The sequence below is a fragment of the Dermacentor albipictus genome, chromosome 9, assembly GCF_038994185.2.
Source record: "Dermacentor albipictus isolate Rhodes 1998 colony chromosome 9, USDA_Dalb.pri_finalv2, whole genome shotgun sequence".
Classification (NCBI taxonomy): domain Eukaryota; kingdom Metazoa; phylum Arthropoda; class Arachnida; order Ixodida; family Ixodidae; genus Dermacentor; species Dermacentor albipictus.
The window spans coordinates 71,607,245-71,625,752 of NC_091829.1; the positions used below are offsets into that span (position 1 = coordinate 71,607,245).

At 46.6% G+C, this 18,508-nt stretch overlaps 2 protein-coding genes across 5 annotated transcripts in view; one reads left to right on the top strand and one right to left on the bottom strand.

The window, feature by feature from the left end:
* LOC135908586 (uncharacterized) overlaps nt 1-18,508 on the top strand; it is a 235,627-nt gene that overhangs the window by 96,021 nt on the left and 121,098 nt on the right. Inside the window, exon 3 of one of the 2 annotated variants that reach the window (XM_070524706.1) lies at nt 4,498-4,548. The exons of the other annotated variant lie outside the window; for it this stretch is intronic. Coding sequence (XP_070380807.1) covers nt 4,498-4,548 — 51 coding nt within the window. The remainder of the gene's footprint in view (nt 1-4,497; nt 4,549-18,508) is intronic. 2 annotated transcript variants of the gene reach the window in all.
* LOC135908552 (endothelin-converting enzyme-like 1) overlaps nt 3,216-18,508 on the bottom strand; it is a 28,561-nt gene continuing 13,268 nt past the window's right edge. The window contains exons 6-9 of one of the 3 annotated variants that reach the window (XM_065440332.1): nt 16,747-17,139; nt 13,666-13,942; nt 10,006-10,280; nt 3,216-3,998 (exon numbers count right to left, since the gene is read on the bottom strand). In XM_065440332.1, the coding sequence (XP_065296404.1) occupies nt 3,614-3,998; nt 10,006-10,280; nt 13,666-13,942; nt 16,747-17,139 (1,330 nt within the window). In that variant the 3' untranslated portion in view covers nt 3,216-3,613. Of the gene's footprint in view, nt 3,999-10,005; nt 10,284-13,665; nt 13,943-16,746; nt 17,140-18,508 lie in introns of all 3 variants that reach the window. The other 2 variants (XM_065440331.1, XM_065440333.1) reach the window with 2 other exon arrangements.

Below are 18,508 nucleotides of genomic sequence, written 5' to 3' on the forward strand. Positions count from 1 at the left end.
TGCCCTAACGAGGTGCCAAGGTCGTAAAAGAAAGTTGGGCTGCGAGTTTCACTCGCAAGCCGGCTACGCCGCAAGGAGGGAGAAGCGTAATAATGATGAGGCAGGCAGCTACGTTCAGCTGCAAGAAATAGGAAGTACACCGCATCTGTTGACGCTGTGATAGAAGCGGACGAAGGGCAGACGGCCTGCTTCAATGCACGAGTTTGTGATCAAGCGTAAAAGAGGTGGCTTGGTGAGTTTTTTAGCTACGAATAAGACATAGTTATGAAAGGACGAAAGTGTGGTTTTATACTTACGCGGTAACAATACGCAATATTTGGCATGCATTCGCAAGAAGGTGTTTATGCGCAAGGGTTGACACATACATAGTTATTTCACATCTGAGATTCTGCTTTACATCTGGAGTTTGTCTTTTGGGCTTATTGTCTAATGTGGACGTACTATGGCACTGCTGCACTGCAGTGGTAGCGAGGGATGAGGAGGGGACGTTGCAAAACTTTTCAAACTAGAAATAATTTTACATAGGTCTGAAAGTCTGATTGGACAGCCCAGATCGTGCTTTCCTCTCTAGTACGCTTAAGTGCACAGACGGAAAATATGGGGTTGTACTTGCCGTCTAAGCAAATTGACAAAAGTTTATATATGTATATATATATTTATATATATATATATATATATATATATATATATATATATATATATATATATATATATATATATATATATATATATATGAGACTGCATATTGAACGTGCATGGCGTGGCGGTGTTCTCAACAAACCGCACATTCGGTGCCCCTTTTCTTTATCGCACACGCCTGGGGGAACGAGTGAGAGAGAAAGAGAAACTGGATCAAGAACTCAGAGGCGCAGGTCGGTTCACTGTTAGAGGGAACACGCGAGCACTTGGCTGATCGCAGCGCCAGTTCACGGAAGCGGCGAACAATAAGCGCATGCGTGGAACACCGCAAAGGTGGCGCGTGCTGCACGTGGTCTGCTAGCGAACCATCCCTTCGTTTCGCCCGTGCAGTCCATGTGCCATCTGTTCACGAGAACGCGACTAAGTGGGTCAATTGTTGCACTTCACTAGCCAGCAAAGCAATGAGTTTCTAGAACAGTCTTTACCACAGTATGCGGCCTTGCTTTACATTTGTATGCTATGGAACGACGGGTCAGAATGTGTTCAATTCGCGGATGGAGTGTGGTGTAACGCGACGCCAGTGGGTCGCGCTGCGATCAGTTTGTTTTTAGAACTCTAATGCGTGGTATGCCTTCGGTGATGCGAGGCTACGCCGTGGTCGGTACGTGGAATGAGTGGGTGATCTGATCCGTTTTGTAAGTCTGCCTCTGGCGAACCGGAAAAGAAAATTACTTAGAACATAGCTTTGCGGCGGCTTTTTCGAATCCCTCACCACTCTGGTAGAATTGACTGTAATATATGCATTGTACGTCTCCGGATTCTCAGCGGGCTCAAGCTTACGTTTTTATAGACATTATTAAGACAAACACCACACATCACACTTATGGAAGCAATTAATTACAAACATCGCGTTCATAAAACGCTATACGTTAGCCCTCATGTGCGTACAAAGAAAACGGCACGAATTGTTCGCCGATGGGGTCGTCTCTCCACCAGGAACAACAGCACAGTACTTAAGAGTGAAATTTTATTTGCTAGACCGTCAAAACTAAATGCGTCCTTTCGTCCTTCGTACGGATCCTCCACACTTGAGCGCTTGCCTAACTTTCTACCGACCATGGGTAGCGCTCCTGATGTTGGCAGTTCGCGTTCTGGTTTTCTTCGCTAGAAAACTCTTTCAGTCGGCGCTACTTTCACCGCATGTCAAAAGTCATTAAACCAGCTGGAACTTCCGCGCAACTTCCATTAAGGTTGCCTCCTGTGTGCGCGCGTAATGTTCCTGCAACGCTTCACGCATCAGAGTCGAAGCTGTGAAAACGCCAAAGTAATAACGTTTCAAATTCTTCACCCGTAAGCCTCAGTTTATTGCGCATCGCCTTTTAAACTCAGGCTCCCTTCATTCATAGTTCCACGTCACGGGTCTTTACACCTGCGACACGCTCGAACCCACACGCACCCCAAAAGCCGGCGGTAAGCTATCGAAATCGCTGCGCCGTCTCCAGCGCGCACCGATGAGCAGCGGCACCGCCGGAGCTTTTGCGATTGCCTCCTGGTGACGTCAAACTTCATAAGCCATGGTTATTTCCTGGTACACTCTTAGGCAAAGTTACAACCTTTGGCTTGCCGCTTCTGCCACACAACAATAATCGTTATCTGCCTTGATGCGTTTCCTTTCTTTAACTCTGCGACTCCGGTAGTTTCCAGTAACGAATGGCACGCGCGTTATCAGCATAGAACAGTTCACACCCTTTCGAGTGCCCCTTCTGATAACGCGCGTGCCGTTCGTTACTGAAAAGTTCCGGGCTCGCAGCGTTAAAGAAAGGAAACGCATCAAGGCAGATAACGATTATTGTTGTGTGGCAGAAGGGGCAAGCCAAAGGGTATACTTTGCCTAAGAGTGTACGAAAGAGCCGCATTCCCTAGGGTTTGGCCATCATGCGTGTAAACGCCGGCCCGTGCAGTGTTGCGCTAATGGGCTCATCCCCGTCGGTGACGGCGCGGCCCCTGTCGGCATCCCCGCGAAGGGGTTCGATTGCTGCGTCACTTTCAGTATACGGCGATCTGATCTTTCCATCTTTATGCACCTGGGCATTCGATACTTTTCCTTGCGAAGAAGCTTCACTGTCGGATTCCCTGCACTTTGGTTATCGCCTCATTTATCGCCACTTTCGGCACAGAATCACCAATTATAACTCACATTACTAGAGCAGCCTTTCAATCAATGTGGCCCACATTTTTATGAACGGCATTTTTTTTACACTCCGTACACAATACTTCAAAAACAATATGAATTTGCCTGAGAAAAAGTCACACATGCAGCAATTAAACGCAGTCGAAACGTCAATCACGGCGTTGCCACCATGAATTATTTCGGAAAGGCTCACTGCGGTCCAGATGTCCGATGAAACTTAGTGGTGTTAGGTGTAATTCGAGATTAAAATATTACACGATAGCTGAGTTTGAGAACAATGACAAGTCATAGGAAAGGCAATGATTAGTTCTGCCTCGATTCCCCCCCCCCCCCCCTCCTCCCCACCGCTTTCTCCGGGCCAATAATAAGCACAATTACTCAGAAGCAGCTCTGCGTGCCAATTTTATCTTCTATTTCATTCAAACTGTGTCTTTTAAGTTTTGAATAAGGCACACAAGCTACTATGACGAGTTCGAGGTGCTATACGAGAACTGCAGCAGAATGTATAGCGTGTTCAATCAGTGAACTACGCAAAAACAATGTGCAAGGAACATTGGAAAAATAAAATTTTACATCTCCTCGTGCTTTCTGCGTAGCTACCTCAAGTCTTTCAGGACATTCAAGCCTGGATGCATTAGCCATACTTAAATACAGCAAAAAAAATAGTTAGGTAATGAGCAATTCTGGCATCAAGAGCGTAGAATTAAATAGAAAATCAGCAAAACATTTGTGCCACCCACTAACCAAACCGGAAGACGCGTCTTTTAGGCGCACGCACAAACTTCACATAAGCGCCGTCTTGTTGGAGGGATTCATCGCACTGCCCAGTTCGCATCCAAAAGCGTTGCCGAAGCCCTCAACGTTGCGGAATGTCTCGTCACACTCGGCGCCGGCGAAGGGCAGCACGGTGTCGCTTCCCCGACACAGAGCGTAACACGATGCGATGAAGAACATCGCGGCAGCGCCGTAGCCCTCAAATCCTTCGAGGTGCTCGTCGCCCTCAACCGCGCCGGCAGCGCGGTACGCGTCGTACGACACGTCCAAGGCCAGCGTGCGCAAGATTTGGACGATCCTGTCGGGACCACCAACGTCGCTCGGGCGGCTGGCTTTGTTGGCACTTTCGATGACCCGAATGATGGCCTGGACAGCGTCCCGAGATCTGGCGTAGCTACGCAGAAGAATAAAATAACACGCTTCAGATGTCAGCAAGTGGTAACGAATGTTCCCCAATAGTTGCCACAGTAGCTTTCCATACTAACAACTGAATTTGGATTACTTCCGATCGCTATCAAGTGATGAAAGCATATCAAGTCGGCGGGGCTTCTCTGTCATCTTGTTTGTATACAGTTCAGCTGCCGCCTTCTGTGCGTGACCTTCGCGTGACAGCGGTAGAGGCGTATTGATTTTAAGCTTGATCGCCGCATCCTAATGGAAATGCTCGAATTCATTAAGGGCTGCATCGACTTCATTGTCCTCTTAGAACACGGGGTTTCTGAGCTCTGATCTCCCGCTCTGAAACACGCTCTCTTGACCAGAACAGGCAACCGTATGTAAACAAACAAGTACGGATAACTGATGCACTGTTCTGCACAGCGTGCCTAAATTTAAATAGGCACATCGTATTGCACGTGGCGCCCCGTAACGGCAATGCTTCGTTCTGTGTTCAGGCTTGTTTGCTGACAACGCACACCACTGGAGGGACTCCGCAAGAATTTCGGGTGAGTTTGTTAATGATTATTCCTCTTGCCTTGGCCTCTGAAATATTTGTACAGCGGAATGCCAATAAATTCAAGGGCGGCATTATTGTGTGTGGCCAGGAGCATCTGTATATTATGCGTGTTAGGTGGTGTTGGCGTTACGACTCGAAACGTGCTCTGTGGTGAGGCACACGAAGATTAAATGCGACCTTTCACCTGGTTATTGGATGGTACGTGAACGCGAACTATCACTATTTTTGATGGCCCCCCTCTACCTCAGCAAAGAAGTGCCAGCTCCCTATGTTTCCCCTATCTAGTACAAGAACATACGTTACACTTCGCATACGAAGTGCGCTGGAGCTTGCCACGCAAATTTAGAGCATTTACGGTGACGTCAGAATTTGGGCTCGTTGTTGGACCTTGAATTTCGAACAAACTTGATCTAGAACTAGGACGAGCGGGAAGTATGCACCCAGCACTTGGTCTACTTTCTCAAAATTTACGGCTTCTTGATATCACATCATGATAGTTCTCATTATCACCGTTATCTTGGGTCAATTGCTTTCGGGGATATTGTTCCGATGATCTTGTACAGGTTGGAAGAAAAGCCAGGTTTCTTGACTAAACATAACGAGGCTTAATGCACTCTGCCTAAACCTTATTTGGATATAATGGCAGCATCATGTTGCTTTGCTTTTCAACTTATTTCATTACAGCAAGAAGCAACCAAGCAGGCAGAGGTGAAAGCTGTGTTTTAAGTTTCCATCGACTCCCATGTGAGACCATAGTGACACGTGTACTTGTTTAACTTTGTCGGGTAACCACGTTTCACCTCCTAACAAGTGTTGTCGCACAGCGCACGACGCGTCTGCGTGCATCGGAAGTTTCTCGAATAGTATCAGTATTTGATAGTGACTGTGTTCCCCACTGTCGTTGTGCTTTAAGTGTAGCTTGCTTTTGAGGGCACTGGTTCACCCTATAAAAGTTAGTTTCCTCTTTCACAGTATTGCTACTGTGTTCTTTATTCATCACCACCACGTGACATCTGGTGGAGGTGCTTTTCGTTCATGTAGCGGACACCCCCGACAAGCCGTGATCCAAGCCTGGACCGCAAAGAGAACCCCAACGTAGTCCCGGACCAATACAAATTTAGTTCCGCTACTTATTACAGTTTTGCCACTGTGTTCGTCACAGTCACTATCATGTGACATCTGGTGGAGGTGCTAGTGCGTTCATGTACCGAACGCTCCCGCAAAGCCCCGATCCAAGCGCAGGACGCGCCTGCACGTATCGCAAGTGTCTCGAACGTTATCGATGGTTCTATGCACTGTCTGTTGTCGCCGAAACTTGTCTAATCTGATCTCATGTACGCGCGACGCGAATGGAGTAGAACTTTCTGGAAGACACGCGGACACCAGCGATTACTCTGGAACTTTCGGTGACTGATGCATAAAAGACGACGCGCTTGACCCGCTGATCAGATTTTCAACGATCGTCGACTGCGTTCGCGGCTATTTTACTGCTTCAAGTGTAGCTTGCTTTTGAGGGCACAAGTTCACCCAACGAAAACTTAGTTTCGCCGTTTACAGTTTTGCTACTGTGTTCGTCCCAATCACTACCATGGGACAATAACAACGAGTCACTCGTAGAGATTTAGCATTACTTCGTGAGAAAAGTACCCTTGGCCGAGAGGATAGACGCCACTGTAAACAGCGAGTAGAAGAGTACCCGCTAAGAGATAATGAATAAAAGATAAAATATTTTTGTTACCTGAGGTTTTGTGAAATATTTATCGTTTCCGAATGCAGTATAGAAGGGAAGTCTATCGCAAATTCTTCGATAACTATATGCCCTTCGCAAACGATGAACGTTCCATAACTCGGTATTTTGCGTAAGGCTGTGTGCCAAGCCATCCGGCGGCAATGTATCTGAATGCACTATTTTAGCGATACGTGCTAGAGCACCACGCTGATAGAATTCCGTTGCATAGCGTTTGTATTTCTGGTTTGCTGTTACGTAGCAGAAGAATCTCGCTGTGAGGATTGTATGGCCCATTCTATCGGCGAGGTGGAACGTAGCCCCGAACCAGCACGCGGGTATACGTGCGGATAGCCGTTTTTTCCCAGCGGCAGCTTGGAACGGTAATGTGTCATTGCGAATTATTGCGATTATAACGTGTCCCGTCATTGACACAAGGTCAGTGGGCTACGACTGTACTGTATTCGGATGCGAAATTAAGTGTTGGTAGCCAGTGTAAAGTGCAGATTCAGCAGCTGCGACTTCCTGGACTCCACCGCTGCGATTGCTTACAAGCATCGCTTCTAGATTGCCAGCACAAACAGAAATGACTTAGCGCCATTAGCTTCGTCGCGTGTATGTTCCGAAGATTTTTATTCCAGCGAGCACACGACGATGACGTCACCACCCATGGTAATACTGGGATATAAACAAAGTATTCCTATTTCTGTCGGTCAACTAGGGCGAAAGAATGCACATAAAGAATACTTTGTTCAGTTGTGCTCCGAGAATATCACGCTTGGCAACCGACGCTCTGGCGGAAGTTCGCTGGGGACGTAATGTGAAAACAGCAAGCGCCGACAGAGAAAATGATGGTGTGTGCTTTTTCGATCTTTAATCGAAGCCTTACATACCCTCTGGCCCCCGTGCCTATAATACACATGCGTACTGCCGTACTTCTGAATCTAGGCAGCAAGCTGTCTGGCATGACTCAACGCATCGCTCGATGTGTCACTTCAGAAAATGTAGCTGTTGCAGAAAGTAGTTGTTCGTTTTTCAGCTCTTGTAGAGTTGTCGAGGGGACCTTGCACAGGCACTCCTCGAGACCTTAAGAATTGACGAAAGTATGAATATCGTACCGCGATAATTTTAGAAGCGTGAAAGCTAGCCAAACATGTGTTTCCTCAGAGCTTCGCTATAGTTGCGTGAACTGGGATGTTCGTTGGTGCGGCCCACCCCACACTGCGTACAGAGACGCTTCTGGTTGCTGTCACCTGAGCGAGATCTTAATAGAGTTGAAATCTAGATTTAGAATAATAACACGTTGCACGTCACGTTACGTATTTACAATGTTCAGGCTTGGCTCGCCTATTTAAATCGCGACCAGAGCTGTGGCATTGTCTCTAGGCTCGGCGATTTTCAATTTTGCGTCCCTATGGACGCTCAATATTTGGTAACGACTCGCAAACAAGTTTTATACTTTCAAAGACATATTGAGACCTCTCAGAAAGAAAGCGAGAGCTCGGAACTCGTGGTCAATAGCATGTTCGCTGTGAACTATCCAGCGCGATCCGATCATACCAGTATGGCGCCCGAAGAACGATGCTGCTGTGATCGCAAAATGGTGGCGCCCTCAAATAAAAGGGCTTACAGGATGTTTGCGATCGTGCATAGTATTTTTTTTTACTTTTTTAATAAGGACGGATTTGCAGTGCCTCTTACAAATGTGCATAATTTGCGTGACAAGGTAAGTACGTAAAATAAATCAGTGTTTTCTAGTCACCGAATAGAGGTTATGGCGTGCGAGAAGAGAACCGAAAATTATCGAAGCCGTAATCTCGCAGTGTCTCCGAAGGTACACTACAAGAAGCATACAGGCGACGTGTCACAGCTGCATGAGGGTGACACTGTTGGAGCATACGTAACAATATACGCGGGCAAACAGAAATAAAATTAGGTAGAAAATAGCATGGTGGCTAAAACGATGACATGAGATTTACTGTGTACATTGGCATTCTTGTAGCACAGGGCACTAAAAATGGGACAAACAAAGAAAAGTACATAGAAGTGTGCATTTTTCATGTGTATTAACCGTCATCGGAGTTGTTTACTCCCGGAATATGCATCATCTAGCTTACATAATCACCTTATTGCTGTATGAAATAAAAAAAGAAAAACACGGCAGGTACAAAAGGAATCGTTCGCGGCACACTAAGCGAATTTGAGTACTACGCAGAAACGCAACTCCGGCAATCAACAATGATGTCAATGCAAAACGGTATAACGGCGGCAGCCTCGCTCTTCTAAACATAGGGAAACGAAAGGTTAATGCAAAGAACACGAGACAGGTCGGCCTAAGGTGTGTTCTTTGAGCCAGCTGCTTTGCCCTGTGCTAAACACAGTGACCACGGAAAGCCACAACCCAAAAATGCTTTTTGTACACTTTAATTCTCGTTCCACTTAGGTTCAATCGGTAAGGGGCATTTTTAAGCAGATTTTTTTTTTAAAATTGCCCATAAATAAGGGAATTCCGTGTATTGGAATGATTGTTTGACTCTTCGGTACATAGAGAAAATAATATACGGAACAGCGTTTCCTGAATATAGCCACAGGATAGCCGATACAGTGCTTCTGATTCCTTTACCTTTTAAAGGGAATATTGTGTCGCATGTCTACTTCGAACCATGCACTTTTTCTAGACATTCTCCCACATACTTATAGCTCGACTAGTAAACGTATACTTGCATACGTATGCGTAGCTTCACTTGTATAAGCACGTGGGGTGTTCCCCATGGTTATGCACGTTCCTTAGTAGAGGTGTGTTCAATAATTTTCCGGGTAAACGTTACAAGTGCGTAGTACATGGTTGCCGTTAGGTACCATAGTTATTTGTATCCGTATTTAAAAAAGTTAGCAATTTTCTGGTAGAACGCATGTAACGATGAGTGCCGACGTACTGTGATCAGGATTGGAGCAACGCAGCGGCGTGCCATAGTACCACCGCTGAAACGCCTCGTGTTTGAGGAGCGTATGCAGCCGGACTTCTTTCGCATGCACCTCGCTGGACAAGCGACGCCATCGCGTAGACCGCACGTACCGCGCGAGGGATTATATATTCGGACAAGATTCAACAGACAAACGAGAAAGTGCAAGAAGTATTAGCGGAATATTACCCGCAATAAACGTTCCAAATTACGGAACGCCGTGTCACACATATTGCGATTTCCAAGCGAGTGCTCTTCAATTCTGGTAGGTCAAGAATATTTGCAAATACTTTTATGCGAAGCATACTAGCCGCACCACCACGCTCTTCCTTGCTGCGCCGCGTGCGGCCGCGTAGCTACCATATGACGTCATAACAGCTGCAAAAGCAGAGGCTCAACTCGTGCGCTCGCTTGCGGCCGCGTAGCTACATAGCCGGGTCTCAGCTCGTGCGTTCGCCTGCGGTCGCACAGATGGTACTGCGGCCTAACTCCCGCTCCCCCCACTAGGGCACTGACGTCACAACAGCTGCAAGCCGGGCTCAACTATTGCGCTCGCCTGCGGTCGCACAGCCGGTGCTGCGGCCTAAACAGTGGTCCAACAACTAAAATAAAGGCTAGTATGCTTCGCATCCCGGGCTTAACCTTAGCTAAGCCACAGCTATTTTTTTCCTCTTATATTGCTCTAACCTCAGCGGAACGAAATTAGAAGTGCACGAGTCGAACGCAGCCGTGCTATACACCGCTTGCACGTGCTTACCCGCTGAGGAACAGCGCGCTGAGTGCCCAGGCGACGTGGCCTCCGAGTCCACCGTGGTTCATGAACAGCGTGCCAACCTCGCTGAGCCACGGAAAGGTGAGCGCGTACGGCAGCAGTGCGAGGTCCTTTCCCGGCATCAGCACGAACCAATCGGCGTGCTCTATCTGCTCGGACACCCAACGGTGGGCCTCCGGCACGTGACCCATCGAGGCCAACCGCATGTTGTCCACCAGGGAGTCGCCCAGGTCTCGCGTGCACGTGGCCCCCGCCGTCTGCTGCTGCAGGTTTGCAGGACATCAGGTCACGTGGGTACTACGCGAGGCACGAGAAGGGCCGTCGAAAAGCTGAGAAACAAACGCGCGGTTATTGATTGAACAGCATTCAGAGCTCACCAACTTGGTGCGGTTGCCAAATCGCGGTCGCGATGTATCCAGTGCGATTGGAAAGTAGTTTACCTGCGCTGTATTTGCAGCACGTAACGAAACGACCAATTCCATGAGCTTAAACTGTCATTAGAGGGGAGGCTCGTTGGTATGGCGTGAGTGTATGGTTTAACTTGCGCTGCTAAGGGGCCGCAGACAGACACTAGGAGGAGAATCAAGCCGACGAATAAGTTTAATGCATGCTCCACCGTGTCTGCCAGCTAACCTGCCAAACGTGCAGCATAAACCGGAGTAAATATGAGGTGCTATAACATGGACTATAGTGTGGCGCTATTAACACAGCGAGCACCACCACCAGATTTTCGCAAGGAGCTGATAACTGCAACATTTTCCCTGAATGCATCTTCTTGAAGATTTCTTAGGCACCGTATGTAGGAGATGGTGGACAAGGAAAAAGTGCTAAAAGCTAAAGTGCTCTATTCTATCGCTTCAGCATACAAATTCGACATATATACCTCTTAATTTGAAACATAAAGGCAGAAATACTGTGGCATCGTAAAGCTGTCCTTTACATTACCTCCCCCATTAAACATAGATCAAGTAGGTAGTACCAAAGCTCTCATGCAGTTGCCATACTCCACCTTCATTTGAGTGTGTGCGCTATCTGGGAGTTGAGACTTTAGTTTACAAGGTGGTTTGCCGATAGTTTAATTCCTTCTCTTGCTATGTCGTCTTGTTTGTTTCATAATTTCGAGATGTAATTATTTATTTTGTATTTCACTCGGTCGGTATGCTGCAGTGCCTTCAGCTGTAATTTTGAAATCACATCAGGTGACACCTGTGTGAAGTAGTCATTTGTCATTCTTCATTTTTGTATACATGTTCTTATAGGGGAAGCGACGATCGTACAGTGTTAGAAAGTGCACCGACTTCGGCCTCCATATTTCGATTTGTAGCCAATGAAGCGAAATACACTCATTATTATTGCATTGTCCCGAATGTGAAAACTTTCAGCATGCAGTGTGTACGGTGCAATTATTCTTTACTCGAATACCGTTATCGCCCACAGCGAGCTTGAAGAAATATCTGCGCCTGTGCAAAAGCGTAATACAGTCATCTCGAGTAGCGTTACTAGACTCGTTAAAACAATTACTAGAGTAGACTTAAATTATGATCTTCACGATCCTCCTCGTACGCACATGGTACAAACGAGGACATAAAGGAACACGTGCAAGGTTTGGAGCTCTTCAGCATATTATTCTGTTTATTTCCATCATTTAGTTTCCACGCTGAAACAGGTTAGGGAGTCGCGAATGGCCTTAGCTGAGACCGTTTCCTATGGAAGTGAAACTACTTTAGCTTCGGCAACAATAAAAGATCGAACGCGTAACGAATTAAAACACCTTCTAATTTTTACAGTACGCGAAATCTGGCAAAAAAGTCGTACTTTCGCCAGAAAAACGAAGCATCGATTGCGATAGCAAATTAACAGACAGCCATAAGAAGTCAGGATAGCACATTTATCGGTCGTATCAACATGTAAACACTAGCTTGATAACTAAATTAACAAGCATGGTGTCATTGCGCACAGCAAACATGATCACATCACGCTCGAGGACCGCGAACACTCGTTATCGAAATGCTGGCGGGAGGAAGCGCGGCAGCAGCAGCGAGCGAAGTGACCTTCGTGCTGTCCATCGCTTCAACGCCAACCGAGCGCCGAGAACACACAGCGCGCTTCAAACTACGAGCCGTAGACGCACCTAGACTGTGCCTCGAACGCAGATTGCTCTTAAGATACGGCCAAGCGCCATTGAGTAGCCGCCCACTTACGCAGTTGCAGCCCGAGTAGAACGCTGCCCCTCTTCCCTGCCCTCCCTCGGTGCCTCGCAAAATTGGCTGCCTCGCAGCGTAGGGCGCGCGGCGACGGTGTTATCGCTCTTAGACTTTATGCGGACCCTCACGGCTACGCCGATGACAGAAATGTGCCTGGAGTTTCCTATAATGGCTGTCGGAATAAAAAGAGTCGGGACTATTTCTGTTATGTTAGCGCAGAGCATGAACTTAACATTCGCAGCCTCTGTTTGTATTGGAAGCTCAAGTTCATGGAACTTATGCTTTTAACAGAAAGCAGTGCCAAGGTAAACTTTCGGTACGCTAATATTTGATCGATTCCGAACATGGCTCGAAGTTATACTAAAAAAAAATGGGACTGTTATCAGCACAGATTCCCATAGCGGGTCATCTCTCGTTTAGCAATGAGTGGGTTAATTCGAGAAACAATTGACGAGGCGACGTCCGGAGCCATGACAATTCGGACTTCTAATAAGATCCTGTCAGCGCAAGTACATCAGAAAGTAGGAAAGTGAAAAGATAGCATTGTATCTCGACTATATTTATTGAAATTACAACTCTTAGCCCCGTATTCATCGCACGATCCGCGCTTCTAAAACGTTTGCTCCACTCCACCGAGTGTAGTGGGGCGCCACTCCTTGACTAAACAAGACGCTGAGCTTGTCAAGAATCGCCGTGCGACTCTAATACTAATCTAGTACTCTAATCTAATGAAGCGCAGTGACCGTTTCTTTCCAGAAGCAGCGCCGCCATCAAGACTCTCGAATCGAAGCTCATTGAGGGACGAACGTTGTAGACTGCTGGGGTCAGTGAAATTCGCCCGCATTGCGGCTTTGTTGCATTTCTGGCCTCTTTACTCGAGCCCGTCGTTGCGATAAAAAGAAAAATAAAAGAACTTTGGCACTCGTCGATATCGAGCCCATGCTCTATGCGTTCGGCCCCATCACCGGCCTGGACAACAAGGAATTATTTCTCAATTAGCACACATCGGCACTCCACCGATGCAATCTCGGAGGCCATGTTAAAATAGCAGTAGTTCCCGCACGCTCCGCTCGATGGCGTCACTTGTCTATAGAAGAGCAGTTTAGAAGCCCGGTTGCAATACGCAGGTCATACATCTTGCCTATATATTTTTTTTTCGGCAGAGGCTCTTGCAGTTACCTCAACTTGTCCCTAAATTCTTGGAGGTGCATTATCAAGTGGTAATCATGAACGCGCGCGCGCATTTGCTTTCACCCATCTGCGCTTTCATTTGTGTTTGGCGGCATGTAAGGCTGTGTAACGGCAGCCGCACCTTGAATGCAAATCGAATGAACGACGATATACATCCCGAAAGGATTGGTTCTACCTGAAGTTTGCTTCTTCGTAATTTAATCGCGCTGGGACTGTTGGCTTAGTGGAACGAAATCATATAATTCCTCACCAGGCCTGGATATTGCTGATAGAGTGGGTCGAAGTATCCGAGGGCGATGTCGGTTGAATGCCAGTCCTCAACCAGGCTTATGTTATCATCCCTGTACTGCCACCGCTCTAGTCGGCTCGCGAACGCGTGGCGGGTACCAGCTACCACCCGCTGGGCGGCGCGCAACTCCGGCTCCGAGAGCACATCCTGGAAGTACTTGACAAACAGGTCACTGCCACACAGCAGGTACGCCTTGCTGAGGCAGAGGGCTGCGTGGTACACGTTGGCGCTGCTTTCGCTGCACCGAGAAATTTCATTTAGTCACAAATACGTGGGGTGAAAGCTAACGGTGACGAACGAAGGTTTTTAAGCGCTGCTCGTTGTACTTCTTGGTGCACTATTATAAGCTGTACATGTTTCACAGTGCGTGTAGAACGAATGCAAAAGATAGACGCAAATGATACACACGCTTGGATGTTGAACAAGAACACACCTTAGACGGGAGGAAAGCAGAGGCATAACGAGCGCTAACATTTTAATTTAGGGAACGTGAACAAAGCTGACCAGCAACACGCTCTAAGAATACACACTTGGTACTAATTCGACAGTTTGGTTTGTTAAAGCTCGTTATCGTTTTCATACATGACACTGCAAACACTGATGATATTGGTAGACATACTGCTTGCTCTACATGTGTGCTGCACATCAAGAATGCAGATACGTTAGCTGATAGCGCGATTGATGATATTGTCGCTACAGTGGCTCATGTGTAGTCTAAGTAGAAAACATTCCAAGCTCCTTTAATCAATCCTGTCTGTACATTCGTGTATTTCTTTCTTCGTTGATTGGGTACTTATGAAACAGGGCTCCGCTTCCACAGTTTTTCCGATGCATGGCTAGCCCGTGCTCCGTGCAGGGACGAAGTTTATGGAACGTCTTTATGGCATCAACACAATGAAGTGTTTATCGCATACCCTTTGCATGTAGCCTGTTTTTTCCTGTGAAGGTGAGGTAGACTGTGTGAGCAAGCTAAAAATGTGAAAGAACCAAACGAGAGGATGACTATAACTGTGGATTGCAAGAAGTGTGGACTCAATGTCCTGTGCTGTAGGTGCACAGGAATCGCCAAAGCTCTCAAGGAATTGCGTCAGTTTCGAAGCTTTCAATTTTCGAACTTAGATGACAGAGGCGTCACTATGGCATCAAGGGCCTACTTGTACCCACTGACTCAACAACTGTATAAATTTAACCAGTCAAACACAATGCCCCAACTTATAGTAAATGTAGACGTACGGCCGCCGAGTCGGGTGCATGTAAAGACACATACCAAATTGGTACACATGAGTGAATATTAGATAGTATCGAATATTCAATCGAATATTGTGCTAATAAATGTTAGAATCGGCTTCAATATGGGTATTCTAAGGTTTCAAGTGTACGAAATGAACAAGCATACGCATTTACCGGCGTAAAAACCGCACCTCCAATTACAACACCATGGAAACAAAGAAAAAGAAAAACCTAAGTTACTATCTCACGCAAATAGCTACATACAACACCACAATATTTTTAAAATAACCGTCTCAATTCACAGATGCATGAATCATCAGCGTCATGCTTTGGCCAGCTGGTCTGGAACCCGCTTCGTTGGCAACGCCGTATGTCGGAGAATTTTGTCCTAAAGGTGGTTTCTTGGCAACGTGGGTTATGCTGCTGTGAAACCACACCTCGAGAGTAAATTCACATATACCTCGCATATCGATTTTATTCTTACAATTGCATTTCTTTTTCGTCTGAGCAATTGCAGAATAGAATCCGTTTAGCACTCGCGTAGATTGAAAGCATGCAGCTGAATTGCTGCAACACTTCGTGAACTGCTGGCGTCGTGTAACGTTGCACTTCACAGCATTACGACCACTCACGAAGGACGAATGCGAAGTGCCTACGCTGCCTCAACCACCACAAAAGCACAAAAGTTAGCGGGAGCATGTACACAAACTTACTGTAAAATTGCAGTTGCAAGAAATGTTGAACATGTGTATTTGCGTGGAAATGCCCGAATAACGGCCCTTAGACAATGAACCGCCTCAGGAGACGAACACGTTGCCTTTTTTGCAAACTTTCGTAGAATGTCAGCATCTGGCTCTTATGTGGAAAATTTAGTAAAATCTCACAACTGTTTGAACGATTCGCTTTGAAATTATGCAATGCTGATTATTATTCTCTTCAACTTCTCTTCGAACCGAAAAAAATTATATTCGCAAAAGCCTGTAAAATGACTATCTGTTTAACACCAGCGAAACAGCCAAGGTGAGAAGAAAAAGGTCGCAAGAACTAAATAACGGTGCGTACAGATATCCGGCTGAATCCTCAGGGAAGCTGATGAAGGGATCTTCTCGAAATCGCGACGGTTTGGTCGATGTGAAATGTCCACCAGGGAACAGCGAAGAGCATAGGTTGGGTCGTAGCCCCAAATTTGCTTGGAAACGCAATTACCAAGGCCCACAGAATAAAGGGTACCTTAAGTATAGCTAATTGACATAGACAAACACTTCTTGCCCTTTCTTTTTCCTTTTCATCAAGTAACCAAGATTATTGTGTAACCTCGAATTTTTTTACACATCGCGTTTCACCGGTTCCTCGATCGAGCTGAGGTAGCAGTGACGCAAATTGATCAAGATGTTTTAGGAATGGCGTCGGGGCTTTTTCTCTGTGATAAACATAAGTACCTCTTCATTTCAATACGTTGGTGCCTTACCGTTCTTTTAATGATTAAAAAAAGAACTTTGGACTCTGCACAAAACTGAAACACAGCGAAAACCAATAAAATTTTTGAATGTAGCGAACAAATTCCACCGGGTGTAGAGGCAAGTTTGAAAAAAGTCTTGGGCGATCCCCAGCTATGGCAGAACAGAGCCCAAGAACTTCCCAAGGGTGGGAGAGCTCTTTCGTACAGCATTGCTGGTCTTAGATGTATGACTTGCTCGGATTATCCCACACCTGCGGAGATTGTTTTTCTATCTTGCGAAGTTTCGCCTATTGTCGAGACCAAACAAGCACCGACCCTACACAACGTGGGCGCGCGACCGATTCGCCCTTTACCGTTCGTAGAAGTTGACCAGCAGACGACGGTTCGCGTACAGCGCGACCGTCTGGACGGTGCACCAGGAGAGGAACAGGTGCATCTCTCGCTCGCCGCGGTGCTTCCATAGCGCTAGAAACGTTCTCACGAAACCCGGCTTGGTCGACGCAAAGACGATGTCCTCCGAGACGTCGACACCGTTGCGGCTAAGCTCCGCCAGCCATCGCTCCCGCGTCAGGCTCGGCACGGTGCCGAATATCTCCGCTGGGTCGAGCGTGCTGTAATTCGAAAGAAAGCCCGTTGTCTCTTGTAGGGCGCGCAGGTACATCGTATCCATCTGGTTGGTGGCGGAAAAGCTCACGGTGCCTTCGGTGTCGTTCGCCGGCGACTCGGTAACGTTGAGAAACTCCCGCCTGCGTGTGGCATCGCAGATGCGTTTCACGAATACGAAACAGTAGGGTGGACCGGATAGTCTATGAACGTGTTTGCTGGATTATGACGCACACTTTCTGCCTTCTGTAAAAAAAAATCGTTTTTTTTTAACATGCGTGTTAAAAGTGCTGTGCAAATGCTAATCGCCCGGTGCAGAATCGCAACTCGTTGTCTCGCAGACGACACGCCGCCGGCGACGCTCTGGCGCCACCTCGTGAGGATTATTCCCTTTACGCGTCGCCCGTGAGAGGGAGATTACAATGCTTTCGAGACAGCAGGAAAGCCGATAGGCTGACCGCACTTTACGGCCGTTCCCGCGGTCTCCAACGCAGATGACAGCGTGTTTGACCCTGGCTCATAACAGATCGAAGCAATTTGGTGGACGCTCGCCCGCATTGGCCCCTTCTGTCCTCATCAGTAAAAAGTACACAGGATTCTGCACTCTGTTTTCCTTTTCCTTTCATTACCCCTTCGACCTTCCTTTTTGCTCTTTGTGAGCTGCGCTACAAGCCTAAAAAAATACTCAGGGTTACTTGACTCGCATGTGACGGTGAAATAAACTCCAAGCCATATTACCTTGTGCAAATTTCGTCCTAATTATTTGCATTTCACGTGGCTACATTAGTAGAATGTATATTAGAATTAGTATGCGGCAGGCATAAACGTTTTTCATTTGCTCATGCAGAGAATGTGTTACCAGATTTCTCAAGTAATTAGGAGCCGATTTTCCGTGTTTCACCGGAAACACGTGTTTCACTGCCGGTGTATTCTACGAAAGTTATATAGGTGCGCCCACTGCATTCATGTACCTCCTCGAAGAAAAGAACGGAAGTGGAGCTTAAAATGTTACTTAGAATAAAATTAAAACAAACCTCTTGTTTATTTCTGCCGTTCATTGACATAAAGTTAACCTTTCACCCAAACAATCCTTGTCATAGAAAAGTCTACGTAGCTATACACAGGCATGTGAACTGACAAGAATAGCCTACTGAAGCAATCTGAAAAGCTACACGCAAACAGTTCGACGTTGTTGACCAAGGCTTGCCTTCCTAGATATACAGCACCTTCACAGTTTAAGTGCCATTAATTTTATTTCAAATCTTATACCAGCGATGCTGTCCATGTTTTCACACTCCCTCGCGATTTTTGTTCAGTCCAAGTTGTTCGAGTTTGTTCTATGCAAGTAAAGTAAAAAAAATCCATAAATAAAAATAAAAAGGACGATGCTTGCCACGTCTCAAGTTTATATTTGAAAGTTGGAGCAAATTGTGCCCGATGGCAACTGTCTTATATTTAATTTTACCAAACTCTTCTCCTCCTACAATAATCGTTGCCCAATTTGAGACTCAG